The 12,294-nt window shown below is 40.2% G+C and overlaps 1 protein-coding gene across 1 annotated transcript in view; it reads right to left on the reverse strand.

Annotated features, from left to right (window-relative positions):
• hmcn1 (hemicentin 1) overlaps window positions 1-12,294 on the reverse strand; it is an 87,671-nt gene that overhangs the window by 23,860 nt on the left and 51,517 nt on the right. Inside the window, 28 exon segments of the mRNA XM_051876370.1 lie at window positions 77-190; window positions 342-530; window positions 1,517-1,667; window positions 1,751-1,896; window positions 2,003-2,116; window positions 2,216-2,389; window positions 2,465-2,656; window positions 2,738-2,824; window positions 3,720-3,833; window positions 4,872-5,039; window positions 5,312-5,587; window positions 6,062-6,217; window positions 6,410-6,532; window positions 6,633-6,729; window positions 6,960-7,135; window positions 7,338-7,461; window positions 7,575-7,726; window positions 7,835-8,011; window positions 8,135-8,236; window positions 8,418-8,541; window positions 8,654-8,808; window positions 9,001-9,170; window positions 9,256-9,364; window positions 9,923-10,204; window positions 10,508-10,786; window positions 10,906-11,060; window positions 11,610-11,736; window positions 11,845-11,992. Coding sequence (XP_051732330.1) covers window positions 77-190; window positions 342-530; window positions 1,517-1,667; window positions 1,751-1,896; window positions 2,003-2,116; window positions 2,216-2,389; window positions 2,465-2,656; window positions 2,738-2,824; window positions 3,720-3,833; window positions 4,872-5,039; window positions 5,312-5,587; window positions 6,062-6,217; window positions 6,410-6,532; window positions 6,633-6,729; window positions 6,960-7,135; window positions 7,338-7,461; window positions 7,575-7,726; window positions 7,835-8,011; window positions 8,135-8,236; window positions 8,418-8,541; window positions 8,654-8,808; window positions 9,001-9,170; window positions 9,256-9,364; window positions 9,923-10,204; window positions 10,508-10,786; window positions 10,906-11,060; window positions 11,610-11,736; window positions 11,845-11,992 — 4,381 coding nt within the window.

Below are 12,294 nucleotides of genomic sequence, written 5' to 3' on the forward strand. Positions count from 1 at the left end.
AACAATTCTTTCAGTTGTTGCTCTTAAAATTTTTAGCTTTAAAAAAAAAAAAAGTTAACACTCAGGTTGGACTCACACAGCACTCTGACATCATATTGGATTGAGTCTTCTCCAGCCTCATTCACAGCCACACAAGTGTATCTCCCAGAATCTTTTGCTTGAGCTCGAGGGATCTGGAGGACTCTTCCGCCTGTGCAAGAAATAAAGTAAAAAAACAAACAAACAAACAAACAAACATGAAATTGTTGTTCAATCATACACAACATAGTATCAAAGAATTAACATATTTAACAAATAATTTTTCCATGATGTAATCAAAATGTTGCAATGTAGCCTCTTACCAGGCAGGATGAGTACTTTATCATTAGAGGTCAGCAGGTGCCCATCTTTGTACCAAGTGAGTACAGGAGGGGGGACAGCATTGGTCTCACAGTACAGGGAGATGGGATTATTAAGAATCACATCCTTCACGTCTCCATTATTACCAGGGCCAGAGTCAGAGTCTCCAAAGCCTCGGAAACTAGGAGGAACTGAGACACAGATAGGATTTTAGTATTATAAATAGGGATAAAGCCTGAAGATTACTGCACAGATAAAAGGTTTAAAACAAGCTGAAAATGAGATTCAGACATAATATGTAAAGCAGCCACCAGGGGGAGACGTACTCCTTAAAGTTGGTGTTTCTCAACTTTTCTTTTGAAAAAAAGTCTCTTATTCTCACCAGGGATGCATTTATTTGATCAAAAATACAGTAAAACACTAATATCGTGAAATACACTGTTTTCTATTTTAATATATATGTAATTTATTCCTGTGATGGAAAAGCAGAATTTTCAGCAGCCATAACTTCTGTCTTGAGTGTCACATGATTCTTAAAGGAATAGTCCACTTTTAAATTAAAATTTCCTGATAATTTACTCACCCCCATGTCATCTAAGATGTCCATGTGCTTCTTTCTTCAGTCGAAAAGAAATGAAGGTTTTTGAGGAAAACATTTGAGGATTATTCTCCTTATAGTTGACTTCAATGGTCTCCAAACGGTTGAAGGTAAAAATGACAGTTTCAGTGCAGCTTCAAAGGGCTTTAAACGATACCAGATGAGGAATAAGGGTCTTATCTAGAGAAACAATCGGTCATTTTCTAAAAAAAAAATTAAATGTATATACTTCACATAAACAAATGATCGCCTTCAAGTGGTTCCGCCAAAACCGCACTAGTCCACTATATGGAGAAAAATCCTCAAATGTTTTCCTTTAAAAACCTTCATTTCTTTTCGACTGAAGAAAGAAAGACATAAACATCTTGGATGACATGGGGGTGAGTAAATTATCCTGAAATTATAATTGGAAAGTGAACTAATCCTTTAAGAAATTACATGTCTTTACTGTCACTTTTAATTAATTAAATGCTGAAAAAGTATTTTTTTAAAAATCATATTGGCCCCAAACTTTTGAATGATAGTGTGTATATAGTGTATATTTAATTTGGCATTCTGAACTTGTAAAACCCTGTTCACCTTGTATATTTACATCAAAGTCCTTCTCATCCTCTCCAGCGATGTTGGTGGCTACACAGGTGTAACGACCTGTATCAGACACCTGAGTGTGTTTAATCTGAACTATACGACCATTTGCTGTGATAGTGAGGTGACCATCTGCTTTCAGGATCTGCAGAGAGAGAAACATAGTGGAGTGAAAACTCATAGGAGTGAAAAACAGCAGTTTTTTCATATACTGTATCTATTTCTCACCTGGCCATCCTTGTACCACACTAGCGTAGGTGTTGGGATAGCCTGAGCTTCACACTCCAGAGTAAGGGTGTTGTTAACTTTGATTTTCACCTCTTTAGGGGCCAGACTCTCTCCTGGGATGTCATTTTTATTGATAACTGGAGGGACTGCAAGAAAGGAACATATATAAATAGGTACAGATAACTGACACACAAAAAGTGTTATATTCCTCTACACCAAAAGGTGGCGATGTAGCTCAGTTCTCACACGCACCGAAAACTTTGACCTCATAGTTCTTCAATGTCTCTCCAGCCTCGTTAGTTGCCACACATGTATATCTCCCAGCATCCTCTTCCTTAGCATTCAAGATCTGTAAAGTGCGACCACCTGTCACAAGATACAGTAGTAAGCGAGCTGGTCGCATAACAAATGTTGGATCTGAAGATCTGAATTATTTTATGCTACAGATTCATAAAGAATTCTGACCTGGAAGTACCCTGACGTTGCGGCTGGATTCAAAGGGTGTGCCGTCTTTGAGCCAAGTGATGATGGCAGGGGGGTATGACTGGGCTTCGCAAACAAGAGATGTAGGACTATTCAGTGTCACAGTAACATCTTCAGCTGAACCTTCTGGACCAGAACCGGCAATGGTGGGAGAAACTGGGGATGGAAACATAAATAAGTACACAGACAAGACTACAAAGAGACATTTAAATTCCCCCCATCCAAACATACCTAACACATTGAGGTTGAAGTGTCTGCTCCTGTCTCCAGCGCTGTTAGAGGCCAGGCAGCTATACCTGCCTGTGTCGGCCACTTGTGATCCACTGATCTGCAGGAAACGCCCATTTGACATCACCTGCAGCCTTGAGTCACTAGCCAGTGGTTGGCCATCCTTCAGCCACGTGATCTCTGGAACTGGATTACCTAGACAACCCAAAAAATTGTTTAATAAGAGGTAAGAGATCAAGATAGAAGATAGGTAATCTTGTGATTTGTGTCACTTACCAGTGACCTCACAAGCCAAAATGATGTTCTGTCTCTCCTTCACTTTCACATCCTCCACCGTGCCCTCGTTTACAATGCTGGGCGGCACTGAAGTTGACAGAATAAAGATGAAAATAAATGTTTCAAAGTCTAGTGAGATTCCTAAACAACATTTTAAGCATCGCATGTACGCTCCTGACTGAAAGCTGCTCCAAGCAGTAGGTAACAACTATGTTAACCTCTAAACTATGCTTCTTGTTTGTCACTGCATGGATCCATGGATAATAAACAAACAAGTGAAAAAAATATAATATATAAAAATATTATAATATAACAAGTGAAAATATGCATCCAAGACTGTAGACATTGTCAAGGAAAATGGTTTGAATATAACTGTATTATAAAAAAAATAAAAAAATAAAATAAAATAAAATAAATAGCTCCAAATGTTGAGCAAGCTTTGAGCCGAATGCTCATTTGATGTACATTTTAGACACAATCTTGTCAGTATCGACTGTTTTTGCTCAATTCTGGTAACAAAAATAGTTCCAAACAGAGTCAAGCTTAAGCAAGCTCAACATATTTTCATGTTTTAATGAACAACATAAAAATACATTAAGTTTTTAAGTGTCTTGAAAAAGCCAGTTGCTAACAAGTGCTGTGTTCATTTTAAGTATTATCTTGATTAACAAAATGTGAAAGTATCATAAACTTGTGTTGGTCAGAGAGCTTATTTTCTACAATAATCCAAATCCCAATGGTAAAATCTTATTGGCTTTTTTTCGAGGGAAACATGGTAATGCTAACTTCCAGGTTGTCCTACAAAAATATGTCATCCTCACAGCACTCTTTTGGAATAATATGTGAATATTATTCAGTTTTCATAAGAAGTACTACTGTTAAAATGTGAAAATTGTTTCAAATCAAGTTAGCTGCCTCTGTAAACAGGAGACAGACAGCTACAGAAAACAGCCCTATTTTTAAAACTACAGTGCTGTGTTACCTAGGACATTTAAGTCGAAGTTCTTCCGCTCCTCTCCAGCAGAGTTGGACACGATGCAGGTGTATCTCCCAGCATCCTCACTTGCAGCATGCATCAAACGCAGGCCTCGCCCTCCTGAGATCATTACAGACATATATCAGACTCATCTGCTGCCACAGTAACTGGTAACGGCACAGGTGGCTGAATGATGGAATGATTTCTGCACAGTGAATTAAAAGGATAGGCCGTTTGTACTTCTCTAAGGGAATTACTTAATCAGCTATAAATCAAGGGCCTGTGATTTACACAGAGAAGAAATGCATCTGCAGAACGAATAACGAGGTTCACTTTGTCTTTGAAAAAACAGGCTTCATAAATGTCCCTATTGTTTTGTAAGAAACGGGAGACCTCAACTTAACAGCTGTTCAAACAGAGCTTAACCCATCAACACAAGCCAAACGTCCCATTTTCACTCTTTAAACGAGTAATTATCACTCCCCAGGTGAGCGCTAAGCTGATCACCTGAACAAATACGTCATTCTCTTTTCCTCCCCTGGTGTCCCTTTCTTTTACAATGAGGAAAGGTGTTTGTGGTCAGCCAGAAATTATATACAGCATCTTTGGATGAGCTTTGCAATACAGGCAATAAGGCTAGCAAGACTTCTAATCCTCAGTGGCATGGCGATATTACCGACTGAATATGTGATCAATAATGTGTCTATCCTACAAATTCTGGTCTTGTTTTCTGTCCAGATCCATGTCTTTGTCTGTGGCATACCGGCGGACAGTCTGAGAATAGCTCAGCACAGATTCATTTACAGTGTGGTTCATTTATGCAGGTGACCTCCGGTGGTTTATGATGTCTAAGTTTACAGTGATGGATGTACCTCATACTTGCTGCTGGCGGAGGATCGGTTTCTGTTTACACTGGAAGCCGATAATGGAGAGTCTTTGAATGTTCAAATACGAGAACATCTGTCTAGCTATTTTTCTTTTCAGTTACCCAATGACCTGTGGCATTTGGCTGCTTACTGAAGCTATCTTGTTGCACCTATTTGAGTTATTACACCTGGTTAACCTAATCCGTTAACTGGTACTGGGCTCTTTACCTAGACTCAGTGGTGCAGACATCTGGAGCAAGACAAATGCATTCATTAAAGAAGGAGTTGGTACCTGAGATGACCCGAACAGAGCTAGACATGCTGATCGGCTGGCCGTCTTTGAGCCATGTGATGGCTGGTGGTGGCATTCCAGAAGCTTCACAGGTGAGAACAACTGGGCTTTTCACAACAACACTCACATTCTCAGGCATCTGCGTCTGACCGATGATGGTGGGAGGAACTGAAGAGATGATGCACATAAAATGTCAGTATATGTGAATGACAACAACCGCAACAAAAAAACTATACAGCAGAATTGATACAGCACTTAAATAATACTAAATAATAGAATAAAATGATACACTAAAATAATATAATATTAAAATAATAAGCAAAAATCACTTAAATGTTTGGAAGAGCAGTGGAAATTGAGAAGAGTTTTCAGCATAATCCATTTGGTGATGCTAGTGGCTCAGAAACTACACATAAAGAAAACTTTGACTTTTTTCTCACCATGAACATTGACATCATATTTCCTGTCTGCCTGTCCTGCCACATTTACAGCGATACAGGTGTATCGTCCGGTGTCAGCCACTTGAGCATCCTGGATGCGTAAAAGTTGTCCCTCGTTAAGTATTTGAGCTTTGCGACCGGTGCTCAGGGGTCTACCGTCTTTCATCCATGATATGGCAGGTCTGGGCACCCCGTCTGCTTCACACTTCAGAGTGATATCTCCACCTCGCGTCACTGTCTCTTCATTCTGATTTGAGGAGCTGATGGTTGGACGAACTGTTTGGAGTGAAGTAAGGAAGAAACATAGTGGAATAAAGACGATTACTGTATCTTTGTGAGGTGCATGTGAGTTCATATTATTTGATATTGATATTTATCAGGGTATTCATTTCATACCATTAATAGGGAAGGAAATGCATTCCACATGTTTGATAGACCTCAAGAATTTTTTTAATTTCAGTGTATGTTTGGTGATAGCTTTTATCAAATGCAAATGTGAAATGCATGTGAATTTTATGTGGAGTGTCCTCATACAATGAGAAAGCAGATTCTGAAAACATGAGCATCACGTGTGCTTAAGTATGTGTAGTAGATGAAACCATTTCACTCATTCATACAAAGACATGCAGAATATATACAATATGATATTGATTATGATGTTGTGGATTTATTTTTCAGGTACTGATACTGATTTATCATCTAGTCCAAGATTGAGCGTTAGTGCCTGTAAAGTGAGAGAAGACGCTGTACCATAGACTTGCAGATTGTACTCTTTCATCGCACTGCCAGCTGCACTGGTGGCCAGACAGGTATAAGAGAAAGCGTCTGCCTTCTCAGCACTGGAAATCTGCAGCTGCCGCCCACCAGAAAGAACACGCACACGTGAATCTCCCTTTAGCTCTGAGCCTGATAACACACAAAATAGTTCACAAACTTAAGAGTAAGGGTTTGTTGAAATACTTTAAGAATCACCAATTATGTGACTAATTATGAGAGTATTTATTGAAAATAAACAATACATGTGATGAGGATAGTGATGAGGAGTATTATAATATGTAGGAGGATGGTGATGATGAAAACAGTCATGCTAAACCTCACCGCCTTTCTTCCATGTGAGACTGGGAGGAGGGATCCCACTGGACTCACATACAAGTGTCATGAGACTGCCCTCAATCACAGTCAGAGAAGACACCTCATCAGATCCACGGATACTGGGAGGAACTGGGGAAAAACAAATAATAGAGGGAGAAAGAGAAACAGTTGTATTATACGTTATAATTTGACTCAAGTTCAGAGTTTATATTATATTTTAAGCACTCACCCCACACGTTCAGGTTATAGTGTTTCTCCGTTTTTCCTGCCACATTGATTGCCTCACATGTGTACCTGCCTGTGTCCTGGACCTGAGCACTGGTAATCTGCAAATACAAAACAGATTACACCATCTAATACTTTTTAAATTAGAACAACAATCAAAAAGGCACTTCACTTGCTTCATGATGCTAGGGTGTTGTAATTTCCAGGGTGTAGTTATATGGTTCCTATGGTATGTTGCTAGGGACCTGCTAGTGTTTCTAGTACTAGACCTACCAGTAGTGACTGGCCCAAATCAAAACAGGCAGCTTACAGGCTGATGGATGTACTGTACCTTCAGAAAGCTGCCGTCCTCTGACAGGCTTAGTCCTGGTTTTCTATAGAGTGGTCGACCGTCTTTCCGCCAGCTCAGTGCAGGTGGAGGGATGGCATCGCTCTGGCAATGCAGCTGCACTGACTGACCCATCAGAACTGTGTTGTTTACTTCCTCTCCCATGATGTTGGGCGGCACTGAGGGACAAAGACACACACACACAGATAAATTCATCCTTGCTGAATGAAAGTATTATTTTCTTTAAAAAAAAAAGACTGACCCTTAACTTTTGAACAGTAGTGTAAACACATAGAACATTCCTTCGTATCAACAACTGAGTTACACTGAAACACACAAATGATAACAAAGATTTAGAGTAAGAGTGTTTCCTGAGCTCACCGTATACACGTAGGTCATATTCTCTGTGCTGTTCTCCTCCTGCATTCACAGCCACACAGGTGTAATGACCTGTGTCACTGACCTGCGCACTAACAAATGACAACACCCTTCCACCTGACAATACCTAGTAAGAGAGGAAATTGAAAACTGATATAACATGTTCATAAATTGTAAGTAGAGTGCAAACCAATATGTATAAGTACGCATGACAGCATCCAAACTCCCACACGCACAGACCTGGACGCCATCTGAGAAGCTGGAGATAGGTCTGCCTTCTTTAAGCCAGGTGAGGCTGGGCATGGGAACTCCTGAGGCTTCACACTCTAACCTGACTGGCTCATTCACCACCACTGTTATCATTCCTCCTTTACTAGAAATGGAGGGAGGAACTAATGGAAAGAGACAGAGAACATTAGATGATCAAAATCATGAAATAAAATGTTAGGAAAGAGTTTCACATAGCCAAACTTTTGACTGAAAGGTTGTTTCACACTCACCATACACCTGCAGACTGTATGTGAGCTCAGTGCTGCCGGCCACATTGATGGCCACACATTTGTAGAGTCCAGCATCTGACACCTGCGCACGGTCAATCTCCAGAACCTGACCTCTGCTCAGAATGTTAACACCTGCAGCGCTCGTCAATGGACGACCGTCTTTATACCATGTCACAGCTGCAGCAGAAAAGGAATGAGAGAAAAAATAGAGTCTAAACTATACCACCTGTACTTTTGTAAACTACTAGCCAGTTCAAATGTAATATTGCCCTAAAAAAGGGGAAATGTAGTATGACTCACCTGGCAAAGGACTTCCTGTTGCCTTACACTTCAGCTGAATTTGGAAGCCAGCAAGGATGGTTTCATTGAGTGTCTCTCCAGCATACTGGATGCTGGGAGGTTCTATAAAACACATGCACAAATTTCAATCAATCAATCAATTAATCGATCAATCGATCAATCAACCAATCAACCAATAAACAAAAACAAAAAAAAATATCTATATACACACACACACACACACACAGTTAACTACAATTAATATGCCTGTGCTAGCTGTTTTTATAAGTATATTAATTCCTACCATGCACACTGAGGCGAAAGTGCTGTTGTGCCTCGCCTGCTGCATTAGTTGCCACACATGTATATTTCCCAGCATCCTCCAGCCTGGCCTTCTTTATGTGCAAGACCCTGCCTGCGGATTCCAGCTAAATGCCAGATGGAAAAATAAAGAGAAAGGAGAGAGTACATGTGGTTATGTAAACATCCTCAAACACTTGATTTACTTTGGAAAGCTTCTGTCATGCTTTAAAGTCTGACCTTCAGAAATTCTTGTGTCGTGTCCACAGGACGGCCATCTTTGAGCCATGTAATGCTGGGAGGTGGAATTCCACTGACCACACACTGAAGGCTGATTGATGTGTGGAGGACCACTGACCTCTCAGCTGGACCGGTAGAACGGATAGCTGGGGGGACTGACAGACAAATATTAAAGAAATAAAACGATGAAATTTTACCATAAATGTACCTGTAACTTTTTTGTTACTTAGAGGAAACTGAAATGTCACCTTAGACCTTCCTCTCTGTGAGCAGGTAAGGTAAAAATCAAATAAAAATATTAGAAAAAAAATGACAGATGTTAAATAAAAATCTATAATGATCATTACCATGTACAGACACTTTAAACTCTCTCTCTTGTTCTCCAGCCTCGTTGGTCGCTACACAGTGAAAAAGTGCTGTATCAGACACCTGAGCACGCGAGATGACCAATCGACGACCGTTTGATGTTATCCGCACCCCTTCGCCCTGCCTTACTGGTACGCCATCCTTTAGCCACCTACAGAGAGAGAGAGATGCAGATGAGTGACATTTCAATTCTGCATATACAGTATGAATATTTGTGCATGCACTGAAGTCCTCACGTAATAGTTGGAGTAGGTGTGCCTGTAGCGTAGCAGTCCAGCTCTAGGATATTGTTGAGGATGACCGTGACATCTGTGGTGTCGCTTGCCCCATCAACAACAGGAGGAACTGAATACACACACACACACACAAATTATGGTCAAACACTACAGCATCTCCAGAACTGTAAACAAAACAATGCACAAATTAACCGTGTCTTTGAAATAATGCGTGACGAACTCACATAATGAAAACACATAGAGAGTTAATGAATGCCACATGCTTGGGTCACATGGATACTGACTCTACCATTGGCCTTTAATCTTACACTTCCTTCATTTGTTGTTAACCAGTTTACTGGCTCATAAAACACTTTGCTGTTGATTTCCTGCAATTTCATTCCAATGATGCAACACAAATGTGGACTGACTGATTGTGGCAGTCTGTTGGATGCACGTATTAAGACCGCAATGGTGTCCAGATGTTTAGAAGATCAATGTGCAGGTCGAGACATGATCTGTCCGGCTCATGCACACAAAAACATAAGACATCGAAATTCCTGATTCATGTGGATAGTGAAGGATGAGATGCCTAAAAGTACTTTGTGATTTTTATCTCCCTGGTCAGGTGACTTGTCTTGAATTTTAACAGAGCACTTAAAAAAAATGTCAATGTGTATCATTATACCTAAGACACTGACGTCATATTTGATCTCCCTCTCTCCAGCAACACTGGTAGCCACACAAACATATCGACCAGCATCAGATGGAAGTGCACTGAGGATTTCAATTTTGCGACCCTGCTCTAGAACACGCAGGTTCTCTCTAGCAGCCACCGGTGAACCATCCTTTAGCCAGGTCAGTGAGGGAGGAGGGTGACCTTCAGCTTCACACTCCAAAATCAGAGATTTACTGAGCACAACCTTCATGTCTGTGGGACCATCAGAACTGGCAGTGATGGAGGGGGGAACTGAATGATGACAAAAAAGGAAGAGTACACGTAAACAAGTGTTACCAAAAGCTGAAACTAAATGACACAAAAGTATCAAAGTATTTGCATGCATTTTTTTTACTATCAATTTAATGCATCCTTGCTGAATAAAAGTTTTTTTTTAATCTTACTTACCCCAAACTTATAAGCTTCTACGCTACTTTGTTTAGATTTACTGTTTATTCCCTTCTTATAAAAATATAAGTCTAAAAAAATAAACCAATATACCTTAATAACAATTTAAAAAACAAAACACTAAAGCACTCTTTAGCAAGCCCTCACCATAGACATCCAGCCCATAAATTTTCTCAGCGGTGCCGGCCACACTGGTGACTTTACAGGTGTACTGTCCAGCATCTGACACTTGAGCTCTTGAGATCTTAAGGAACTGCCCTCGGTCCACATACTGGGTCAGTCTGCTGGACAGAATGACCTCTCCGTTCTTGTACCATGTGATGGCAGGGAGTGGCACACCCCGTACCTCACATTCCAGAGTCACAACATTACCCAGCAGAACTGTCACTTCAGAAGACGCGTTTCCTCCCTTAATGCTGGGTGGCACTGAGTTGGCAGAATGGAAGGACAGAGAGAAAAGGCAGGAAATTCAGCATTTAGAATTTTCTCAGTTCTCTTGATGTAAAACCCATATTTTAAACGCAAGACAGTACGAGTAAAATTACCAAAGATACTGAGGTTAAAATCTTTGGACTGCTTTCCTGCTGCGTTGGTGGCACTACACTGGTATCGTGCCTGGTCACCTAAGCGAGCACTCTTTATCTTCAGCTGCTGTCCTCTGTTTGAAACTTCAATATTGGGGTCACCCAAAAACACTGGCCTAAAACACAGAGTGAAAAGGACAAATAACGCTAATTTCCCTAGTATTGTTTCAAAATGTAAGATTCAGGGGGGAATTCACTGAAAATGAATTGCGCCCCAGATAGTGTTTATTTGCAGACACAGTGTTGATTTAGCACCTTATTAGCAAAAGAAATTAAGCAAATCAAGTAAGGATGCAAACATGCCCAATATCTAGTGGAGAACGCAATCTGCAAGACACATCTGTGCTGGGTTATGGAAGATGCCAAAATTAATTTACATGCTTTCTGTGAATGGTAAAAGCACATCATTAATTGTGCCAGGCAGGAGTTTTATGAATCTATGATTAGCATAATTTGAGGAGTAAAGATGTTTATGCTTGAAACATTGACAACAAATTTAACTACTCATGACACAGCACTATTATATTTAGTACCTGGTTTAACTGGGTTTTGGGTGGTTAGAGAATAAGTGCAAAAGTGGTGCAACTTTTGTTGAATTCACCCTTCTGTTTTTTCTGGATTAGATATATAAAGTTTTCTTTACAAAGCTTATTGAAGTAACTTACTTCCTGTCTTTGTACCACTGAATTGTGGGAAAGGGATCGCCTTCGACCCTGCATTCCAGAATGATCTCCTGATTAAGCACGGCAGAGAGGTCACGTGACCCAACTGTCCCAATGATTGTAGGAGGAACTAAACAGAGGAAAGACCATATAATAAGACGTAATACCAGCTCGTAAAAAGACAAAATTGTGAATGTCGTAAATCACAGTAAGTGAACGTAATTACAGAATAACTTACCCAAAACATCTAAGTAAAAGTCTCTCTCTGTGCTTCCAGCGATGTTGATGGCCTTGCAGGTGTAGCGTCCAGCATCTGCAACAGCCGCTTTCAACAGCTTGAGAGTTTTGCCCTTCTGCAGAATCTGCACAACGCTGCTAGGAACCACCTGGTTAAATGATATAAGCTATTAAGAAATTATAAATAACAACAACATTAAGAGAGTTCCTTTAATACTGCAAGTGAATTTTAATTTAGCCCTGAGACGGCTATCCCTGCAGTGTGATTAGAGATTTCCTAATTGTTGACTTCATTCTGAAATTGATTCTTGTAAAGGCACATTTATGAGAAGCACTGGGGTTTTTATGACCTGTTCTTGGATCTCAAACCCAGTGATCGGAGGGAACTCATTTGTGATTGGCCTCACTGAAGGAAATACCACTTTTATTTCTCATTAGGCTTACTTTAACT

This window comes from Ctenopharyngodon idella, chromosome 20, assembly GCF_019924925.1.
Source record: "Ctenopharyngodon idella isolate HZGC_01 chromosome 20, HZGC01, whole genome shotgun sequence".
Classification (NCBI taxonomy): domain Eukaryota; kingdom Metazoa; phylum Chordata; class Actinopteri; order Cypriniformes; family Xenocyprididae; genus Ctenopharyngodon; species Ctenopharyngodon idella.